At 42.9% G+C, this 23,673-nt stretch overlaps 1 protein-coding gene and 1 pseudogene across 1 annotated transcript; one reads left to right on the top strand and one right to left on the bottom strand.

Moving 5' to 3' along the window:
* Positions 1-2,482: 2,482 nt before the first annotated feature.
* On the top strand, positions 2,483-17,953 carry LOC142817606 (uncharacterized; annotated as a pseudogene).
* Positions 17,954-18,235: 282 nt separating this feature from the next.
* On the bottom strand, positions 18,236-19,297 carry LOC142817604 (myb/SANT-like DNA-binding domain-containing protein 1). The gene is made up of 2 exons (XM_075894662.1): positions 18,996-19,297; positions 18,236-18,392 (listed from the first exon to the last, which is right to left on the bottom strand). The coding sequence occupies exons 1-2, from the start codon at positions 19,232-19,234 to the stop codon at positions 18,239-18,241; spliced, it is 393 nt and encodes a 130-aa protein (XP_075750777.1). The 5' UTR covers positions 19,235-19,297; the 3' UTR covers positions 18,236-18,238.
* Between the last annotated feature and the right edge of the window lie 4,376 nt (positions 19,298-23,673).

Genomic DNA, 23,673 nt, shown 5'->3' with positions numbered 1-23,673 from the left:
CCCGTCGTTCAAACGTTATGAGCTGATATCTGTGTTATGAGCTGATAACTGCGTCTGCTACTTTTGGCGATGTTCTGGTCCCACTCACCTTCGATTTTTCAAGTTCGAGAAAGTAATATGCCGAGCGCATGTGTGAAATACTTTTTGTCGTTAAATCACGCACACCTAGTTGATATGCATGATTGTTGATTGAAGTTGCGCGAGGTAGACTATTTTACTGGTAAAGATTTATCGAGTTCGTCGCCTGTCAGACGTCCGATAATGGGCTTTGGCAGATGAAAATTGTGCAGATCTGTGCGATGAAGCAACCGCGGATGCCACTGCCAGACGTGACCCACTTCGACGGGACCTGGCAGCGTTCGTTTCATCGCATCACGCTGGCGATGCCACGCCAAGCGCTTTCGATTTCGTGGATAACGAAGGCAAAGCGTATCGTATCGTGTGTCCTGCTATGCTATCGCCACGACTGATTTGTTTTTTCCCGTTCACAGCGCTGTACCAGTTAACGGCACACAAGTGCTTGGCGTGTGGGAACTGGAGTGATCAGTTGCGTTACGGTGATTGAATCGTACAACACACGCCTTTGCCGTAATATGAAACACGCACCGACACTCGCATCATGTATCGCAACGACCACACGAATTACCTACAACATTGCAGCGAGCGGTTGGTAAAGTGTGATGGAGTGCGTGGGCGTCGGGCACCTTGTCTCCGTGGGTCGTCGCGAGTTACAATTTTGTTGTGGAACGTTTTTTCGTTGATTATTTTGATAATATGTATACATTGCCCTTCTGTAGCCAAAACATCAGCTAGCTTGCAAAACATCAGCACTGCTTGAAGTGCTGAAGACTGTTGCCTGTGTTGTCAGCATCTGTGCATTTTTTATATTTGGCATGTGAGATCTTGCGATTTCTTTCTCACAGTGTTCCTCAGTCTAGCTCAGTCATATTTTTATAGTTTCTTTTCTCCAGACTCAGTGCAGAATAGCAAATAGGATTGTTGTTATCAGCGAATAACGAGTTCATTCGTCCTAATTATCACAATCTCTGTGTGCAATTTCGTGGTGTATGTCTCTTCAGGACGTCCTATAATCAGAGGGACAGTCAAACAGAAGTAAAAGCATGAAATGGCTCAGTTGGCCAGAGTAGCTGGCGCATATCACTCTTCCCTTATTTATTATCTTTGTTACTTATACTGCTCTACACACATGAAGTTCTCGTTGAATTTCATATTCATGTGGTATATGAACATGTTTCCTCAAGGCATTTCAAGCTGAAACGACCCTTTTCACTTTTAGTTTGACATGCAGATAAAATATTTAGCTTATCTGTATTATTAGCGGCTGAAATGGTCACGTCCACCAGAGATGCAGTTTAATTGATGAGCCACTGAAGGCACAAAAGCGCAATATGGGTGCTTCATAGTTAATGCAGTGGTGTAGTCAAGGAATGGGACACTGGGAAAATGGCCCACCCTTGAAATTTTCAGCGATGGGATACCGAGAACCAAATAACACATACTCGACTTGCCTGCACTGAAGACCAAGGATGTCATCCCCCTATCCCTCCACCACACAGAGTTCCGCTTATATCACAGGTTATAAGTCCACGGCCCATGTTCAAACATTTTGTCAAGCTTTATGCGACCTTATGTTTTCAAATGAAAACATTTTTCTGAGAGAAACAAATATAACCCTTTATCATCAGTGGCGACATTTGTGTATGCAATTTGTTTATGCTAGCTGTGTCAACTTGAGGCCAGAATAGAGTAAAATACACAGTTTGTTAGACGGACTGAACCTTCTCCCTGGTCAGTATGTCCTGACTTGACCTCAGTCTGCTGCGCACAACCATAGCCGATCACTCTAGTGAAGGAACTGTTATCTTTGATGGGTCGTTCAAATCTTGTTCTAAAACCAACGTCAAGTGTTGCTTTTCTTCTCCCAAAATTGTGTTTTGTTCTGTTCTGTTTCAACTCAGTTTTGCTGTGGAGAGGTTGAAGTGCCTATTGCCTCGGCTACTCCATATCACAAAGTTCTGCAGCGAAAAATAAAATAACAATACAAAACGGTAGCCGAAAATAAAGAATACGGAAAAGAAAAAAAAAACGTAATAGCACACTGAAACCAGTTCAAATATCATTCCAATACGCAGTTTTCTTCGCGCAGTTAACACAGTCATAAACTATTTACCCTCACACTTTACTATTCTACTATCAGTATATACATGACCACACTTTATATATACCCATCTCTGGCTGTCTGTCATAGGCGCTTGTCAGGTCCGGTCTCCACTAAAAAGTCTGTCAGGAAGATTATTGCCTTTTTCTGGAGATGCATCTCAGGCCATGGTCCAAGTAGTTTCTTTATTGGGAGGGGCCGTCTGTCCAAACTCGCTAGTTTGTTCTTTAATTTTTCTCTTTCATTCGCGGATTTAACGCACTCCAAAAGAATATGGCGAACATTTTCTTCTGCATTACCACAATGGCGTTCCGGTGAGTTGGATCGATGTATCTTGTGCAGGAAGCTGTTTGTGTATGCTACTTCCAATTGAAGACGGTGGATAAATGTCTCTATGTGTCGTGGGAGGTCTGTAGCCATGGAAAACTTTCTGTATGGATCAACGTGATAAAGTAGCGTTTCCTTTGATTTAGGGCTCTCAAACCACTTCTCCGTCGAACAATGGTTAGCTCCTTGCGATATAAAATGTCGACTATCCGCCCCAGACATAGGGATTGCGTAATCCCGTCCTTCCTTCAATGCTTTTTTCGCGAGGCTATCAACCTCTTCATTTCCCTTTATTCCAATGTAGCTGGGCATCCATTAGAATACGATGTTGTTACACTGCGATGCGGCGTATTCCACAGTTTCTGCAATACATTGTGCTATTTCACCATTTTTGTAAGGTGATCTCACATTTCTGATTAGCTGAAGAGCAGGTTTGCTATCAGTCCATAGCACCCAATTTCGTGGCTCAGGATTCTTGCAGATAAGCTTAACTGCTTCAAAGATAGCCACCAATTCTGCTGTCGTCGATGAAGATTTGTGCGAATATTTGTACATCATCTTTTTCTGAATTTCGGGTATAAAGACCGCACAGGCTGACGCTTCTTCAGTGCATGAACCGTCTGTATATATCTTCGTTTTTTCATTATGCATTACATGAAGCTGATTAAGTACCAACTCTGCCGCTACTAGAGGTGTCATGTCTGCTTTCTCCTCTATGCCGTCTATTTCACGGATAACGTTGAGAAGTGGCAGCATCCAAGGTGGTTTTGAAGGCTTCCATTGTTTAAACTCTGGTACTACTGCTTGAAATAGTGATATAGTATCCTGTAATCTCGTTGCCGTCCTTTGTGTTAGTGACCCAGATAAAAATGACTTTCATGTTGCGTGAAAATTCGAAATAAATTTCGAGATGTTTCTTTAGTTCGGAGTACTGTCAAAGGTGGCTCTCGAGCCTCCGCATACACTAAAGCACTGGAAGTTGACCAAAATAATGCATTCAAAAACTAGTTGCGCACACATCAGGAGCTTATGGTTTCATTCTTTTTATATCAAAACTAAATATAACACACATCAGAATGACGAAGTATTATTTTTTATAGAAATAGTAATGGCTTGCTGAAGCTCACACAGAAAAAAACACATTATTTTTCTCCTTGGAATGTAATATTGAGTGCATTGTGATTGTGCTATCTGAATTTGCCACATTTGTTGACAGTGCATTATAATATACACCTGAAGGGGCTATATTCTTAGCAAGTGTTAATAGTACTCTTCACACGGGATTTATAGTTAATTAAAAGAAGAGGCTTTGCCTGTCGAGCTAGTAATACATACTCAGGACATCACCAGTGCAAAGATACACCAGCCGCACCCAAGAAAAGGCACACCTGCAGTGCTTAGTCCACAGTTTTCATGTTTTCTACTGTGCCAATAAGGTTGGCTGAATGAGCCCTGCATCCAGTACCAGGAGGCTGCAGCGACAAAGTCCTACTTACAAAACACTCACCAGCTGAGAGGAGAAGTACTGACGTGCCAACCATCCAAAACAGAATGCCGGAGAAAAGAGCGGCGATTACATTTACAGTTGATAAAAACATGCTTAGAGTTCGAAGTTGTAATGATGCAGATTTTCCAGCCAAGTAAAATAAGAATACTTTGAGAAAAGATACTAAAGATACGCAATCAGTAATTGACAAAACAAGAACCGACGGAGGTTCGTCTTCGTCGCATGACCAGCCTTCAACTGATAAGGCGAGTAAGTAACTGACAAAGAGTGCGCAAGGGAGAGTGGTCACACGAGGTCGTCAGCAGTCAAATGACACAGGCTGGAATCGGAGGTTTTGCCAGAGTAGGCTCAGGAAGGCTGGACTGGAGGCCCATCCCCTCCCCCAATTTTCGCCTGACCCCTGTGTTGTGTTATGACCATGTGTTACGAATATGTTCCCAAGAGGAAACATAGTCATCACACAATGGCCAAGTTCCCCACTTCTCTGCTCCTCCTGAAGGACCTTGCTTATCGTGGGTGCACCCCTGTTATAGACCAATCCTAGCACCGACCTTGGCTATAATACAATAAGAATAACAGAAAACTCAAAGCAAATGTTACCACCATACTTTGACTTCTTGCTTTGTGTGCAAATTAATCTAGCGAGAAGTATGTGGAAAACCAAAGAAAAGCACCACAGTCAACGCCTGTTAGTACCTGCTTTCATAATAGTACAAAGTACAGAAGAAGCATGCAAAGAGCATTCCTACGAAGCGAAATATCATAAAGCAACGGGAGGCTGTGCTGCCCTGACTGAGTAAACACAACGACAAAAAAAAAAACCTTTCAGGCATGTCAGCAGTTCATGCACAGCACTGAAAAGTCATGAAAACCTACCTTCGATGCCTTTTTTGCACAAGAACAATAAAAGGAATACACACTGATGGAGAATAAAGGCATTACTCGAATCCGGCTCTTATGCACTGATGAGAGATACTTGGACCTGGATTCCTAACAATGGCTTCAGTACAGCTCCTAAACACACCTCAAAAGTGCTGACTGCAAATGGACGAGACATGAAGGCAGACTACAATGCGACACAATGAACTTGTCAACCACCTACCATGAACTTATGCTAGAGTGGATGTTGCAAGAAATATTGAACACTGGGAACACTCAACGTTCCCAACTGAAATCTCGACCTCACATACACGATAATATGGTTCCGATGACCTGCTGCCCATCGCCATGATGTGAAACAGGGGCATACACACACACACAACTCATCTTTGCGTGATTAAGATACTCATGCTTCCAGGTTTATAAAAACCGTCTCACCGAATTTTTCTCTAATAAGCTCACCACTTTCATCGTTGCTGGGAGTGTGTTCAAATTAAAGGAGACAGAGGGCACTGGTGGGGCTGCATGCAAATCGTGTTCTTCGAATAAATGAGAAATGGCCTGCATGGTCTTCTTTGACCACCTTTCACGTCTGAGCCATTTGTTATATTCACGTTGACATGTTAGTGTAGTAGTTGTGCCTAATGAAAGGCATGAAAGACATAAATATCAGTAAAAGAGGCATGTAAGCTTTGAGATGTCTTTTAATTATTGCGAATTTGAACTGCGTTAGAAACAAAAACCGAATTGTTGCTCTAATGACACTGTGTATATTATAGGGAAATATTTGTACTGTGTTTGTACTATTTTTGTACATCCAATGAGTGGACAAAGCCAGGCTTGCTTGAGCTAAAGTGATGCTTGGAAGCTGATCAGAGAATGACAATCAACGTGCTTTCTTATATAGCCCCTGTCAGATCGGCTCTCACGTTCATTATTATTAATATTATTAATAAATGTATATAGGTAGGGCTCAGATTTTCTTGAATTTATATGGCCTTTCTTAAAATCTGATGCTGTGCCTTGCTCCAAACAACTTTTTAAATAGAAAAATGTCATCACTAGCTGTCCTCTTACTTGATTTGCCTTGAATGTGTGTATGATTCAGTGAACTGCAGGGAAATTTGCTGCATTGACTTACTGTCAGCGAAAAATTCAGTTCATTGCAATAAAGCTGCCGGGAGTCTGAATAGTAGCATTATTTCAGTGTGCTAGAGTTGACTAAAAAATAACTACTCAGGCAGAAGATACACAACAATTACGGCAACAGTGGAGTCAAAAAGAGCTCATATTAGTGGATTTTCACATAAACAAGTAATGGAAGAACTAATATAACAAATCTTGAGATCCAGTAAGCTTTCTGGTTTTTAGATTGGCATGACAAAGAAGGAAAAAAGACTTTTGAGTAACGTGTGCGAGCACAGGTTTCCTTAGTTGTCCTGTGATGATGTTTAAAAAAACAAAGAAACTAATTGAGAAGGTACAGTCAAAATTAAAAACAATCGTGCATCAGCTTTCTTTCAGTTATACTGCAGGGTAAACAAATCGTTAACTTTTGTGTACAACTTGTTTTTTTTATTTTTTGGTATTGCTGGTTAGTTTTGCGTATTGCCATGTGGATGTATATATCTGTTCTGTAATTTTGAGTAAACTTCAGTCGCAAATCGGCACTTGTGCTGCTATGGCTCATTTTTTAAAATCTTCTTCGATGAACTATTCCAACATCATGAATCCATGCCAAATTAATCTGTCAGTCCAATTCAAGCTTTCTGGCTCCTATAGTTGTATTACTAAACCATGTCAGAGTTATGACCAAGCATACCTCTCAAAATGTTTGGAGGACCGTTTAATGTACGACAGGGTTCACAGCATTCATCACATTGGTTACGTGAATATTGATTTTTGCTCTTCAAGGGGCACCTGCGCGGTCCTAACCTTTAATTTTTGCAAATGTGGCTTTACAAGCTTCAGTGCCTTTATGATGTGAATAAGTTAGAAGAGACAATTAGGCATGACTTACGACTACGAGCTTGTAGATCTACAAATGAAACAAAGCTCAAGATGCAAGACCACACTGTCTTTTATTCCAACTGATTGAAAATTCAGGTATTTAGAATAGTGCCTACACCTTTTTCAAGTGAGATCTCGTTGCAGGAGTCAAGCTCACAGCAAACACGAAGTTTCACTTCATTTTTCATAGCACTGGAGCATAAGAACCAGGCAATAAAAAATTAAAATTACATTGTCACTTTTTATTTGTGGCACTCGAGAACTAGCACTTTTGTAAACCCATGCAAAACATAAATTTACTGAGTCATATGATAACATTACAGCTGTTATTCAATAATTTTTGTAGCCATCATATCTAAGGTGTCACAAATTCAATGGGGCTTTTTTACCACATAAATTAATATTTCAGATATAACAAATGCATAAAAAACAGAAAGAATATCTTCGCTTTGCCTGAAGAAATGATGCTGGTAAGGGCTTTATTAGATAGATTGACTTGACAGCCAGTTAACATGCAATTTTTAATCATGACATTATGAGGAATGTTTAATGATGTTATGTAAGTAGAATATTTTTGTTCTTTTAGGTCATTTGTGCACTGATGATGACTTCTGCATAAGAAGTAAATCATCTGTCTTGTTTTCATGAAATTTCAGTAAAAGTTACTTGAGAAAGAGGTTTTTTTAAAGTTGGCAGCATGACAGCAATGAGAGATGGTTAGCCGATATCATTTCATTATGCCTGCGTGTACAAGAGTCTAGTTCACTGCTACCATATGTGCCTTCCAATGCGCTGTCACACAGCTATAGGTAGAAGCTTCTTTATAATGTAACATAGACGAGATGTGTATTCACTGGCAGGAAGTTGGGCTTCATGTCAATCAGAGTAAAAGAACATGGTCACTGGGTAGACCTACAGTCACGCCTAAAGCAAGTTTTATAGTGTTGCAACCAATGTCTGCCTTAGTGTCATGTATATACGTTTCATTAATTCCATTGCTCATTGAGAGGTAGGGCTTGGTGAAATACTGTCGGTCCATATTGGCTTTCTCTATCTGTTGGGATCAAGGATGACATGAGTAATGCAGCCAGCAGCTACAACACAGGAGAACCAGTACGTGACCTAGAAATGTCTAGAGTAAGAATATATTCCACTCAACGCTGAACCATGCAATCAACACAAGCCTACAAGTTTGTATTTTGCAAGGCAGTAGTATAGTCAATGGCACAATAAGATTTTCAGAAACGTCGCTGAATCAAGTGGCTGGACTTGCAAACATATTCAGCAATGTCACAATGTGATTGAATCTTGAAGTGCTGCAAAGCATTCAACACAGGTGGTACGTAAGCCCACGTGATGCCATACACCTTACTTTATCTGCCAGGGGATGCCTTTGAGTTTCTCGTGTATTTCGGCATGAAAGACAGTCTAGTAATATGCCTAATTGTGCTTGCAATTGAGCCTAAATGGTCAGTTCTTCGGTCACAGCATGTGTTGAAGCTAATATGTCTCCTGTTTTTGGCCAACGACCCTTCACCACAGAAAGTCTAGCAGCTTCGATGCTTATATTTTTTGCAGATGGCAGAATGTTTTGTCATGTCAACCAGTCGCCACTTTTTTAAGGTGTATATTTCTCTGGGACAGGTGAACATGCTGTTTGGGCTATGTGACAGGGCATCAATGACAATGTCGACAGCTCCTATGATATGTTTCGGATATATTTGACATCTGCTGCAGTTCATGGGAATATGGATGCAACGATTGTAACTGAGGGAGTGTAACATGTACCGATAAGAGATGTACTCACGTATTCTATGACAAAGAAATCACGTAATTTCGTTCATGTAATAATGTAATGACATAAGCACTTACCATGTATGCCCACTTGTAAGCAAAATTAGGTATATCACAATTAGAGAGTCTTTCACGTACACCCAAGTACACAGGAGATCCAAAGACTTTCCCAGGCAAATAACATAAGGTGTTGTATAGCATCAGGCTTATGTACGTACCACCTAAGTAGATTGCTTTGCGGCACTTCAAGATTCAGTCGCATTGTCACATTGCTGGATATGATTACAGGGCCAACAACATATTACAGTGACATTTTGAGGATCTGTTTGCTTCAGTCTCCACAAAAAAATGCTCTGATGGTGCTCAGATAGTGGGCATAAGTTTTCAGGACATGCCAGGGAACTGATTGGCCGCCATATGTACTCCTTTGACGAGTCGGTGATCTAGCACAAATTGCATTCAAGATGTCATACGATGATGCATAGTGGAACTCTCATTTGATATTCAGGGAGTAGCATATACTGTCGCGCAACATCTGTTGATTTGCAAAAGTTTTTATGGGAGTTCTTGGTCTAATGGAGCTCAATATAGTAGCATTTTTGTGTATCAAGGCACGAAGTGGAGGAAATATGTATAATAGCCTGGCACCATGGTACAAAATGTTAGTATAGTACGTAGTTCACAAAAGTAGGACGAAGGAGCTTGAAGGTTTTATCAGCATCTAGTATTCGGAGATGGGAAGCACCTCAACACCTATAAATCTGCCTCGGCAGAGCTGAATACTGGATGCGGAGAACACGAGGATAGGACAGGTGAGCTTTTGGACATCAAATGCACACCTGTTTATGCTGACAAATGTGCCTTGTTCAGATGTTGGATTACAGAATTCAGATGTGAAGTGTGCTCATCTGATGAACTCGCGATGAGTAGGCTGTTGAGGCAAGCATGACAGAATTGAAGGCTGGGGAAAATGCTGAAATGTATGTCTGGAATTTTCATGCTGCATGGCATATATAGAAGATCAGACACGATGAACGGTGTCACTATCAGTATGTAATTTGAAATCTACACATATTCCTAAAGGATTTGATGGTTGAACCACATGAGGCCAATTTCGGAGGAAATTGCTGCATCATATATGTGTGACATCGTATACGAATGTTAGGTGCTGGGTTGAAACAGCTAGGCTAAGTTGACTGTTGGTGCTATGCCGTCAGCATCCTGATTTAGACTTCAGCACCATTCGCAGAACACAGTAGCACCAACAGACAGCACACATTGGGCTGAGTGAAGTCAGCAAAATCTGTAAATATATGCGCAATTTGGTAAGGCTGCCTCAAAAATTCTTTTGAATTGCAGCCCAATTGAGATAGTGCTCCTAATATAATTTATGCAGTACATCAATTTCATGGTTGAGTTGCCCTATGCAGAATTATTTCTTCTTTATTTCTCTTTCATCAGAGCGCTGAGACTGGAGCTCTTTCTTGAAGAACCATCCCATACGGTTGTCGTTGCTCCGCAGTTTAATATATGAAACATTGATAATGTAGTGTGCTATAATATCTTTGCAACGAAAAGAAGCAGGTACAATTGATGTGCCTTAAAACACGAGTAATCATGTGACCGATCGCTTCGCACCGATGCAGAGCTTTTCTTAGAGGTTGAGCTGTAAAAATGCTGAATATTAGCGCTCGTTTTGTGCACACTCTTCTATAGTCCTCGTTATTTTTGCGATGTGTTGCTTATACGCTCGCTGGTAGCATAATCAGGTACTTTTCCAGAGTGTATACATGTAATGTTGTTAGGACTAAGTTAATAGTGGACAGGCTTAGGTAGACTGTTATGGCTTTGCACATTTCTTACTAATGAAGCATGCACGTGTATACGCTTAGTTATTGTATTTTACGAGCTGCCGTATCGTGTTCACGCGGTCTGATGTTTGTCGCAATCAGAACGAGGTGTATCTGAGAATAAAAGTACACACACATGTGACCATGCTGGGTCACGTTTTCAAGGGCGTAGCCATGGAATGTTTATTTCTGGGTGAAGCATCGAACCCACGGTGTGGCTGAACGGGTATTATTGCATTGAACTTTAGAGTTTGAACCCAACCTTGTGGCAACGCTTAGCACCTTATACTTATTTCTATATTATTTCTCTATGCTTATACTACCACTTAATTTAATTAGGACGAAAATTGTGCACTTCTTCACCTCTTTACGGCCGTCATTCTCGCTTGGTACTTACGCGTCGTTCTCGCACGTACAACCGTGGCTTTTCACGCATGTCGAGTTCAAGACTACTGTAGCTGCATACCATACGAAACTACGGCATGATGAAATGAAATATATGCTGCAATCGGATCAGCTGATGCTGGTTTTCGCGATTTTGCGAGGATCGCCTGATTTCTCTTGCTGATTCTTTGTAACAGTGTCTTTTGATCGTGATCAGATTCCTCAGGTTGTGTTTCGCGCAGAATCACGCAAACGTTTGGTGAAGACGTTAGCTGAGCCTGAGAGTCGGAAATTGCGACGCGCAGATCGGCACCGTCTTATTTCCTCCGCTATGATAGGTGTCCGTGTGACACGCAACGCAAGCTTAGCACAGTCGTAAGAAGTAGTACGCTTGTGGTGGTGCTGTATAAAAGCTATCAATTGCATGCTACTTCCTTAAAAAAATTTCGTTTCACAGTCTTTTGCACCAACCACGATCTTGGTCATGATACCAGCTCGTCAAGCTGAGTGACAGTAGTTTTTGACATTTGCTGGTTGACTATACCATCACTGCTTTTCCGAGTGCTAAATATCACTTTTGTTAAAAGGCTTGAAATAATTTTTAGTTTTGTTCTGAATAAATATTTCCCTGGCCACACTTTGGGCGGTTTCGTCTGATTTCATCGACGCTCCCTTACCAAGACGTGGCAACACTGATTTTCTCTTCCGGGTTCTGGGCAGAAAAAAGAAAATTTCAGCTGCCTCAGCAACGTCAGCGACGAGCCAGATTACATTTGTGAGTATAAGTTACTGTTATTCTGTTCGAGTACCTTGCTGTTCATACCTGTCACGTGCATCCTAATCAACCGCTCGCCGTAGTGTGCGAGTATTCGGCGAGTAAGTAGGACGAACAGTCGCGGCTAGTCGTGTACGTGCGACCCGAGTCATCGATCTTTTTTCTTTCGATTCGAGGGTACATAGCAGAGTACAGGTAATATTCTAATGTGCAACCTGTGTAAGCTTACCGCAACATGACGCGAGCTTATGTCGTCTGCCTATGTCTCGGGTATCTTTTAGAAAAGTGCCTTCTTGTCACCAATGCTATTTTTATGTGCCTGGGTGTCAAACGTGTGGAGTGTATGGGCAGTGTGAGCTAAATGGTGCATACACGTAGCACATGACGCACCATTTTGCATAACCGTGTCTTTATGATGCACCTAAAACAAGGCCAACTACTGCAGTCTGCCGTGGGTTCAGCGTGGCCATTATGTGGAGCGTGGCCCGTTGCAACTAGAGGCAGTTATCTGTGTGGGAGGTTAGTACGCTAGACAAGCCTTGTGTAACTTGCTAGCTACATTACTTTTAATGAGCAGTGACCTTTAAAACCTTTGTGACATCAATACGAGTAAATAAAAGTGGCATCAACATTTATGTCAGTTATTTCGCAGCAAAGAAAGTTGTGGTGGGGATTATGTTGGTACTAGCGGGGTTAGCTTGGCAGACAACAAAAGTAGGTCTGATTTACTTTTCGTTTTTTTTTGCTTTGCAAGCCACACAATACCTTTCAGTTCGTTTTGAAAATTCACTCGTGGCGAGTCAGAAAGAAAATATAAAATTTCAAGTAATATTTCATCTGAATTCCTATGTTTGCTTTGTCTGTTAGCTTCGTGTGGTTTTAATAATGTAAAAACCCCCATTTCCCATCTAGTGATGCTGCTTTTGCCCACAAATGTGCCAAACTAAGTTTCCTGCACCATCCTAATAAAAGCAATGTAGATTATGCCATCTTGCACCAGATTCCCACGTTTGACAGTGTGTATCAGTGGAAATAGCATTGCTAGTCTAAACATTTGCCGCTTGATTTCGAGGCCACCAATCTCACAGCCATGCACCAAGGATTATTTTAATACCTGAACAGTGCTGGTGCTGGCACGCAATATGTGCTATACTGCATGCAGGCAGAAACCAGATGCAATATTTAACCACACATAGGTGAAAATTCAGTTGTGGTGAAGAAGTTGTGCGCAAGTGCACAGCAACTATAACGCTGTTAAGATTTTTTGAAACGGTGCTGTAATAGCGGAGTTAAATACGTTTGATTATCTAAGCACAGTAATCACTCCTTTCATTCTTCTTTTCAATACCCTCCGTTGGTAGCTCTCCCGAAGCCGCTTTGTCCTCTTGCCAAGCACCTCTCCCAATCTTTCGCGGCATACATCATCGATGACATACTGCTCCAAACACTGTCTTGTTACGGTTGCCGTGACTCCGCCCTCTGTCAACTTTGTGCTTGTTGGCGAATTGCTGTTGCTGTGCCAGCCAGTGCTTATACGCATAGTGTCGGTATGACCCCTGTCCTACGGACCACAGTACCTGATTTGCAAGCACGTGCATACATGCGGGCATCACGACAAACGACGAGTGGCGTCGACAGCTTCTTGCAGGCTAACAGGAAGTCATAGGTGCTTGCTTGACCAATTGCAGCATATTTGTTCTGCACGTCAGATTCAACTTCTTGATGTCACGTGCCAGCCTGAAAGGCATGGGGGGATTGTTTCTTGGAATTTGAGGAGCACTGGCGGCTTGTTGCGCTGCCACGTGGAGAATCACAAATCATGCAGCATTTTGCATATGATGCACGTGTTTACTTCGAACGTTTGAAAAATATTATAAGAGGTTGTTTAGGGGGCATTTAAATGGACCAGAGCAGTGGCCGGATTTTAAAATAAGAATTGCTTTAGTTATTTGCTATTCATGAGGAACAATGCAGGGTGGCTGAGAAGAGGCTATAGCGAGATACAGCTGGGGGCAAAGGAAGCTCTGTTACACCATTGTAAAGTGTAATTTACTAAAAATGGCCTATGTCGACGTAGGGGTTCATTTTTAAGTGTTTTATTTAGAATTGGACAATATAGAAGGAAAGAACAAGAGGGATCAAAAAGCTTGTAGGCAAGCTAAGAGAATTCGGAAATGCTTTCAACACATGTAAAAATATGAAATGAATACAGCACATCATCAATATTGGCACTTGTTGTTTTTCAAAACTTGAGATTGCAGACTAGGATGATTTCAGCCATTTATTTGTGTCTTGAGTAGATGCTAGGTGGTGTTGAAACTTGGAGGAGTCATTTTGTAGTGATTTTCGCAGCAGGATTATGGTAAGTGAGGTGCAAAACAGGCCAATTCGATTCTTTGGGCTCAAGTGCTTCATTTCAAACGAATCCATGTTGTTCGGATGTCATTTTGGCTCCATTTTATTGACGCGATGCAGCCTCCACCAGTTCTATGCACCTTCATGGCTATTCTCATGTCTAGACTATGAGAGTAGCCTTGATCAATCTGGTGTGGCTCCATTTCATTCTTTTGTTTCATGTCTGCCCTGTTCTAGTTAGAATACTTACAAAACAGCCCCTCCAATTTATCGCACATCTAACTTGAAACGAAACTTTTTACTCTTTTTTTATATTTCAAATAAACAATGCTTTCTGCTGTTGTCATCAACGTACGCTATATATAGCATTAACACACAAGTAAAATTTATTGAACTTTAAGTCTACTGTGCGTGAAAAAGAAAAATGAAAGGCGTATGCGTTAAATAGGTGCTGATTAGCTGGTATTTCATCAAATACCCTTTGGGGGGGGGGGGGGGCATGTGCTCGTAAACAGCACAGTAGGTGTAAAATATTTGGGTTCACGTCATCACTTTCGGGCTTATTTGCACCTTACAGTTTCACGCCGTTTGCAGCAGGGCAGTTGTGTATCGCCTACTGAACATTTGCGAAACCACCTTTGTGCCTAAACAGTGAGAGCGCACCCACAGTTATAGGTAACAGATTTGCCAGAACAGCATTTTTTTCAGTTTTGAACAGTGTTGACACACTTGAGACATCTATTAACATTTTGCGGCACACAAAGATGGATACAAGATATTTTTATGAAGGAGGATCACCATTTTGAATAACATATTTACTCTTCTTGGGGTATAAAAAATAATAATAACAGGCGGAGGGTCACAGCATTCGGTTTGCCTTAATGAAATTGGCCGCCCCCTCTGAAAGAGCACATGGAATGCTTGAAAAAGTACACATAGTGAAGCAATACGTGCGCGAACCACACCACCAAATGTTACCTTATTGAACTCCCCAATAAACAAGTGATACCTGTGTCACACGGGCGCGCAAAAAGTCTTTTAAGTAGGCGGTCTTTCACGAAGTTGAAAGACTTTTCACAAAGAGGTGTTTGCGGCGCAGACACACGGCAGCAACGATCTCCTTTTAGTGTTTTCGTTCGAAGACGCTAGCGAAAGCGTGGCGCTAGCAGTTAAAATAGAGAAGCAATGAAAATTAAATGATGTTTCACGATGTGCAAATTAAAGACTTGTTGCACTGCTCGTATCTTCAAATAAATTTAAGAATAAGAGATGAAGAAACACCAATGTGAAAGTTTGTTGCACTAGTTAAGGAAGCATTCCCATAACTAGCGACGTGCACAAGTGCGTGTGGCACCACTGGGCTTTTATTTACCGTATTTGTTTTTCGCTGCTCTCGACTGCTCTCGACACGTTATGGGCGACCGAACGGGAGAGAAAGCGAGGATCGCAAGCCTCACGGCCTGCCTTCTCGCTCTGGAAAGCGAGACAGACGCTGAAAAAGCTGCCAAGGAGAGAATAAAGCAGCAACTGCTGCTCAGCAATTCCTTGCTGTGCGCACTGGATCTGTCGAAGAAGGCCTGCGATCGATCAATCTGGGCCTTCAGACGAAACGAGAGGGGGCTCGAGGGAACGGTACCTCACCTGGGTGAGCAGAACTTCAAGCAATCTTTTCGAGTGTACCCGTCCACCTTTCGTTTCATTGTGGAGAGCTTGTGCAGTGAGCTCGAAAGACAGTGCACCAGCATGCGTGAAGCCATCACTCCTGAGAAGCGAGTCGGCATTGCCCTATACAAGCTGTGCTCGTCAGCCGAAGATAGGACTGCGGCCAACCTCTTCGGTGTTGGACGCTCGACTGTAAATACCTTATACAGGCAGTTTTGCGAGGCTGTTGTCGCTGTACTAGAACACGAGTGGATCAAGATGGTGACCGCAGAGGAAATGGTGAGGCACATACAGGAATTTGAGGCCGTCACCGGTTTCCGCCAAGGCGTCGGAGCCTTGGATGGATGCCACTTTCTAATCTCGCCACCTACGGAGCATGCCACAGACTACTACAATTACAAAGGCTGGTAATTGGCCTAATACAACTTCCTAATGTAAAAAAAAAAGCATGCTTTATACTGTAATTTAATGTGACTAGAAAACAGCACTATTCAACCTTTTCGTTACGCTATATAGTTCACTTCTAGCTCTGCCACAAGGGCAAGTCCACATCGCAATAAATAAAAAAAGCAATGCCAAGTGCTTTCGTCAACGCATAATTTGGTTCCTACCATCTCGCATCATTTACAGGCACTAGAGCAAGCCAAGCAACGCAGTTTTCACGTAAGCATTTTAATGCAACAGCATGAAGATGCCAGATTGCATTTGCAATGATAATTCCGACATGCTTATAACGGCCGCAGAAAGCAGCAGCTCATCTGCAGAAAACTGAATGTCTATTACCTACTATAATAATGATATATGACAAGGCTGCAAGAAAAAAAACATCCCTGGCTCCATTAATGACCAGAGAAAGCAGCAGGCTCTTAGCTGTACACAAATATACATGCTTTTGTGATAGTACTTTAAGGTAGCTACACGACTGTAACAACTACAAAAACACACGCACACACATTTGGTGTCCATTGCACTTCGCTGCATTCACCTTACGTGGCACGCTCTTTGTTTTTTGCAGGTATAGTATCATCTTGCTGGCACTTGTGAATCACAGATACCGCTTCAGGTATATCAACGTTGGAGCACCTGGACGCTGCCATGACTCGCACGTGTTTGGGTATTCGTAAATCTTCAATGCTATTAAGGGTCCTCTTTTTAAAGCTCCACTTGCCACCATAGCCGGGACAGTAGTACCATCACTAATTCTGTGTGACCAAGCATTTTCATTGGCACCCAGCCTGACGAAGCCGTTTGGACACCGCGGGAAGATTAGTGAAAGTGAAAAAAAGTTCAACTATCACTTAAGTTCAGCCAGGAGAATTGTTGGGAATGAATTTGGAAGGCTTAAGGCCAGGTTCCGCTTCACTGCAAAAAGGATGGAGTGCCATGTAGGCAATGCTCGCTTAGTAATACGGGCATGCTGCGTGCTAAGCAACATTTGTGAGCACTTCAATGACAATGTCCACCCGCAGTGGTTAAATGAGGTGCAGCAGTGAGACGTTGACTTCCCGCAGCCGTCATGCACAACAGAAGCCCAAGTTGGAAACGCAGCAGACATAAGGGCCGCGCTTGTGGACTACTACAGTCAAGTGAAATAAAACGCACCAATCACAAGAATCGCCGGAACGAGTACAGGATATCGCATCACTTTTTATTAAAAAAATCAACTCCCTCAAGAGCCGCTGCTCATTCAGCATCTTCTCCTTGATTTCGGCACCTGTGTATTTCCTCCATTTTCTGCGGGCGCCATCTCCACTGTCGCTTGAGCTGTTTCTGCGCCCGGTGACACAGTCTTGAATATTGCTTGGCTGCTGAGGTGCTGATGAAGCCCGTGTGAATTCGAGTGGATCTACTTCCGTATCGTCACTTGACGATCCGGCCACCATGCCAGAGATGAGCTGCATTTCAAGAAAATGACAGAAATGCGGTGATTGCACATTTTCACATGTGAAATAGCCATTAACGATTGTGTGCTATACGTCTGAGTGATGGAAATGTCACGTAGAGAAGGAAATGTCAACAAGAGTGCTTTTTGTGTTACAATGCTGACTCCCACACGAATTGCTTAACCATTACGTTTACCCTAAGCACTGGTGTAATGGTTCCAAAAGCTCTGTGATGCCGAAATGGCAATGTGAGTGCACATGTATTTCAGCCACTGCAGTATTCGTCCCATAATGTACTCTTATGACTGTTCCTGTTATATTTGTTCTGGTTTGTGCGACCATGTCATGTTAAATCGTACTTTATTGTGGTGATGTGGCTGATTAAACGCAAAAGAAAATGCTTTCTGAAAATATATTTTTTGTTGGTTTATTTAAAACACTACAGCGACAATATCTCGGAGAACATGGCTAAAGGCAGACATGAAGCACCAACGTGGTGTGCACTGTGCAACACTGGTACAAAGAGTGGGTTACAGCTTCAAAAAACAAAAAGCCACTGCCATTGCACTTAACTCTGCTACTTGCTTGCAATAAAGAATGTAGCTGCCACTAGAAGTTACTTACTTCCTCAACTCAGGGACTGCTGCTTGCTGGGCTTGAGCTGATCCCAGCCTCCTCCATTAAAGAGGGGTCGTTCACGGGCAGGCTTCCAAGAAACCTATGGATTTCTGCAAAAAAGGGCCAGTTTGGTCTGGACGAGCCCGTTGTCTCTTTTTTAAGGCATTTCCTGACAAATACGAAAATAAATGATTAAACAGATGTTACATGACTGACAACTGCGCACCGAGAAAACCACTTGTACATGCAAAATGTACAATCGCGCGGCGAAAAGTAGACAGAAGCGAATTGTTAAACCTGCGCCACATCAAGTGCGTGTTTCCTTCTTGTTACATGACAGGTTTGCGTGCTTAACAAGCAACAAAGACGCGTTTCTAGACGTTTGTACTTAAACATGTGTAACTGCAACATCGCTTCATTGTAAAGCAATTCCACTGCAAATCGCTGAAAAGCAACTTTGTGTCCGGCTAAAACGCGCGATAAGCATGCCTCCAAACGTGGCCATTCACTTGGCGTTCAGCGTTTTGCCTACGGTGGTGCGTCGTTTCGAAAAGATTGTTCGGACGTTTCCCACGCCAAATGCGCTTCACCGGCTCACAAAAAAATTCTGCTGCTCGAATAGCCAGTAAACCTACTGGAAGCATTCGATAATATACCTGCAATACAATTTAAAAAATCATTTTTTCCCATGATCGCTGTTGTCGTCCCACTTCCCTCCTCACGCTTACAGGCCGCTAAGACGCGTCAAGCTTACTCAAATAATTTGCCTCACCTGTAGGTGTGTGTCAGATTTTCTATTTTCTTGTGCACTTGGTCCTTCGTGCGGGAGACACCCGCACTTGTGAGCGCAGCCGCGATGCTGGCGTACACCTCGCCGTTGTGCTTCTGTGCTCGCAACGAGTCCAGGTTGTCCTCCCAGAGTCTGATTAGGCTCCACGTGTCTGCTTCCGACCATTGCAGACGCTGCCTTTTCCATGGGGCGCCGGCTGCTTGATCTGCGGAGTTGGCCATAGACGTTCGGACTCGGACCACATGAATGATGGGCAAACACACGACTGCCACGCTTTCCTCGCTTGTGCAAAATGGCGCGACGTGAGACCGAGCGTCACCACGTGATATTGCCGACGCGTTGTAGCTGCTTACGAGAGTGGAAAAGGAAATAACCATTAAAAGAGTTCATTACACCTTCTGCAAGATATGGAATTTGTTTTTACAAGAGTTTTGGTGACAGAAAAATAAGCATTCGCTCTTTTTTTCCCACCACTCTAAAATTGCTGGCGCCCACTGGCTTCGAGGCTACTCATTCGGAGCCGTAAAAGAGATCAACGAACTCCGCTTACGAAAAAGACCGCTTCTGAAAAGGAGTTCGCTCTGTGCCGTGTGTCTGCTGTCAGGAACTCCTTTTCGGAAAAAGACCGCTTACTTAAAAGACATCCAAGTGCTCGTGTGACAGGGGTATAACTATAAGTAACATGTTCGAGCACAACCATTCCATTAGATGAGAATCAATGACATGCAGAAGCTACGTAGCTAATATGTTTTTGTTATCGCAATGTAATCGACAAAGTAATGCTGTAAACAGCCGCAGAGGCAAGCATGAGTAGCCATGGTGCAACTGTGAAGCTCGTGCACAAGGTCGGTTTGTCTGTGCCTGCATTCACACGGTGCCAAAACCGTTTCATTCTGACATGGCATGAAAGAGCGTGCTGTGGTGAGTGCCTATGCTGTCCCACATCTGGATAGAACGGAGAACATAAACAAGCATTTAATTGTAGGCAGCAAAATGAGCAACAGATCTGGCCCTTCGCGTCAGCCAAGAGGAAGTCAAATAACATAGAGGTTAATCTCCTGCAAATATTTTTAGCATCCCAGTTTCCTCAGTCTGAGCAACATAGCCCACGAAAATTTGTTGGCATTGCCACCCCTATCTGCCACCACACGTTAATATGGACATTCCGTGCCTGCACAGGTGGAGCGCGCCGAGCCTTCAACATTGCAGAGATGCCCTCAGTGTCTGCTAGATGGCAGAAGATTCTACACAAGGTCTGTACAACGCTGTCGGGTGTTTCAAAAACACATCAGTTTTCCTATTATTTATTTTTTAGCCTACCAAGTGTTGTCGTCCTGCCATAATAACAAGGAGTTTGTTTTTTCTCATGCTGTTGATCTGTGGTTTGCATTCGAAGGCTTGTTTAGGGCAGTGTGTTGGCTATCGCTTGGACACCAGTGTGGTACAGAGTGACAAGTTTCAAAATGTCTCGTAAGTGCTTTCTATTCATAGAAACCAGAAAAGCTGAACTCTCAAAGTGACGCTTTCCTTAAGGGCTGAGCTCCTGGTAGTCACCTGCTCTTTAAAGCAGAGCATTTTTTTAGCGAACTAAAAGCACCTTAACCATATCTGTCAGTCGGTCTGTTTACTATCTATCTGATCGATCGATTTAATCTTGCCTATTAAGTTTGGGCGCTCTGTGATCATCTGCCTAAATTGACACCTTGGGTCGGCAACTCACTTATGAGTTGACATAGTCGAGACTCGGTCATACTCAAATTAAGCCATGTTCTTGAGTGAGTAAGGGTGAGTAATATTTTAGCGAGCTTGAGGCCGAGCGAGTCTGGTTTAAGAAAATTTTCGTGGGTTAAAATGAGCCGCAGGCGCGAAGTATTTATAAGTGAGTTTGAGTGAGCTCTAATTTTTTGCCAACTAATGTTTGACTTGAACCAAAACTTGTATGACAGGAAAGGGTTGTTGTAAAAGGGTTTGATTCAGCAATTCACTGACATTTGGTTTCTATTATATACAAGATGTTTATTTACACTACTTACAAATTCGTTAGAGAGCCAAGAATCTATGGTTGACTGTTTTTGAAAAGTCTCTTGTCACTGCCTCTTCGACCATTGATTCACCCTGCACCGATCACTTGTGTTCCTCTATTGCTTGCTGCACCGTTAAGTGTACCAAGGGTTGGTCATGCAGTTTCCCTAACATATTGGGCGTGAGGCCCACCACCGGAGGCGCGAGTGCAGCAATCGCTGTGACGTGCAGGGTTGGATCACGTGGTCTCGCCTCGCACTGGAAAAGGAAAGCTGGCGGTTGCATGTGTGATTCTACCATGACTTTGCAGTGTCTTCATTTTCGAACAGCGTTGTTTTGCTCTGGCTTCACGTGTGCGGACTTCTGCAGACTACCCAATCCGAAAAGACAGCAAAAGTTACCGGCGGCATGCCACAGTGCGCTACATACGTGAGGGTACTCTCACGGCGGCTTGCACTGCCACTGTCTCCTCTCTCTTTTTGTGTTGTGGTTGTAATTCAACTATGGGGTGAACATGAGCACTGACCATGAATGCTCGCATAAAAGCGGAACATTTAAGTTTCCGCCCAGGAGCCCTGTCACAACTAAAAATGAATATGCGAACAGCCCAAATATATATTTCAAAATAGGATGTAGGTGTGTATACCTGGGGGAAGTTGCTGTCATTGTCATTACTTTCAAGAATGTGCCCCGTTGTCCGAATTGTCAGAAGATATAGCCCGAAAGTCGAATTCTTTTCTCTTTATTTCGGTAATTTCACCTTATTCCAGTCTATTTTGTTGCCAGTTGCTTCTGTGTGTTCGGCCAGCACGTTGGACGCAACCTTCTTTCTTACATCGTACATGTGCTGCTCCAGTTTGAGCTACTTTTCTCGCCAACGTAACCTAACAGTAGCCTGTGCCAATCTCACCCTCCTCCCCGGCTCTCATTCTCTATGTGTGTACTCGACGACACTGGTTTCCATCCACCAGTAGCGTAGCCAGGGGGCGGCACACCAGGCGCGTGCCTCTGCCCTCCCAACATTTTTCTATGGTATATAGGGGAGCAGAAAATAACAGTCTACCACATCTACTTGCCTAGCTGAGACCCATTCTAATCAAGGTGGCACCCCTTCGAAAGAAATTTCTAGCAAGGCCTGTGCCATCTGTGGCCTCAGCTCACAGGGTTCTTTGCTTATAGATTACGTCTGTTGGATGAGCCCAATGCCACTGTCACTTCCCCTTAATGCTGTTTTGATCTACAGGCGAAAACTTGGTAAGCTTCGAAAACTGATTCATCTTCTAAGGGCTGCCGTGAAATATCGCACAGTTCGTGAATAAAGCTTAAAAGAAAAAAAACTGGATACTCCCTATTTCATTGAAAGCTCTGAGCCCCCCCCCCCCTTTTTTTTTGTCTTGAAGTTGCGTCGTTTTAGCCACGGTCCTGGCAATGAACATCTGCGGTACTGTCGCTAGGTCAATGGGTGCACGCCGTTGTTACTTTACCTGGTCAAACGTGCCTTCGAGGGAGAGCCGAAGCGATATTTAACCACACGGTGGAAAAAAAACAAGGTGGAAAGTTGGAGAAGGGGAGGTGTAGTGATTCGAAAATTTCTTGGCTTGGAATTCTAACCCGTGCAGGGAATCCTGAGTAGGCCACCTTTGCCACTTTACACCGGTGCTTTATGGAAAAGCGTATTGAGACTTGGAAGGGGCTGTTATCTCTAGTCACGGGACACTGCACATACTGTTAACTTACTCATGCGTTTGTACGCTGCCTAATGATGAGTATCAGTGTAATCACTGACGTCTAAATATGCTAATGGAAATATTTTGGAGCAGTGTTTGACATTTCTGCTTCCCTAAAAAAACTAAATTGTGTACCAGTTTTTTTTTCACCACCTCTGCTCTTCACTTTCAGGAATCTCCCGAATTTCATGGTCGCAAGCTTGGCAGATCCACATTTAAATTCGTAGAGTCTGTCAATTTATTTTACAGACACAGCAAATGCTAATATGGACTTTATCATTGTTGGCTCAGTGGGGTGGTTCAAAATACCACTTTCGTTGAAATAGCAGTGCTCATGTTTACACTGCACAATTTAGGTGATGTCGAATGGTTTATACATATTTTGTTTCTAAATGTAAGCTTTCTTTTTTATATTGCTCAGAATTTGGTAGCTAGTGATGAAAATTGCACATCTTTTCCCCTGTAACCTGCTCAAAATTTACATTTTAGTGCTTCAAAAATAATATTTTGCTGCTCCTAAAATTGCTCCAGGTTGTATTTCGGCTGTTGCACCCCTGATATTGTTAACAGTACCTTTCAGTGACGCTGTGTTCAATAAGCAAACAAGTTTGATATTCGGACATTTTTTTGGCATTTCTTCTGGTGCCCCGCTATCTAACATGTACCTACAAGTCTGACCAGTATAACTGTTGGCGCATGACTGAGGAATCTTGTACACTGCTGCTGTAACACAAGGAATGGAGGAGCTTCGGTGTTTCTGACCACATTCACCTTTATTTTTGGTTTTGCCTTTGGCCCCGAGCTTAACAAGTGTGCAAGTGCTGCCCAGCTTCTTAAGAGCCGTACATACCACTGCCAAATCATATCTAGATGCGACACTCTTAATTGTGCGCCATTTTGTGAACAAGTCT

The sequence above is a fragment of the Rhipicephalus microplus genome, chromosome 5 (assembly GCF_043290135.1).
Source record: "Rhipicephalus microplus isolate Deutch F79 chromosome 5, USDA_Rmic, whole genome shotgun sequence".
In the NCBI taxonomy this organism is placed as follows: Eukaryota; Metazoa; Arthropoda; class Arachnida; order Ixodida; family Ixodidae; genus Rhipicephalus; species Rhipicephalus microplus.
The sequence above is the reverse complement of the archived record's forward strand: the minus strand, read 5'-3'. Positions and strand labels throughout refer to the sequence as shown.

Bases quoted from the DNA above. Each gene is read 5' to 3' on its own strand.
- LOC142817604 (XM_075894662.1), bottom strand. From the start codon at position 19,234: ATGGCCAACTCCGCAGATCAAGCAGCCGGCGCCCCATGGAAAAGGCAG. The intron at 18,393-18,995 runs GTGAGGCAAATT...CGTATTTGTCAG, and splicing joins AATCTGACACACACCTACAG to GAAATGCCTTAAAAAAGAGA.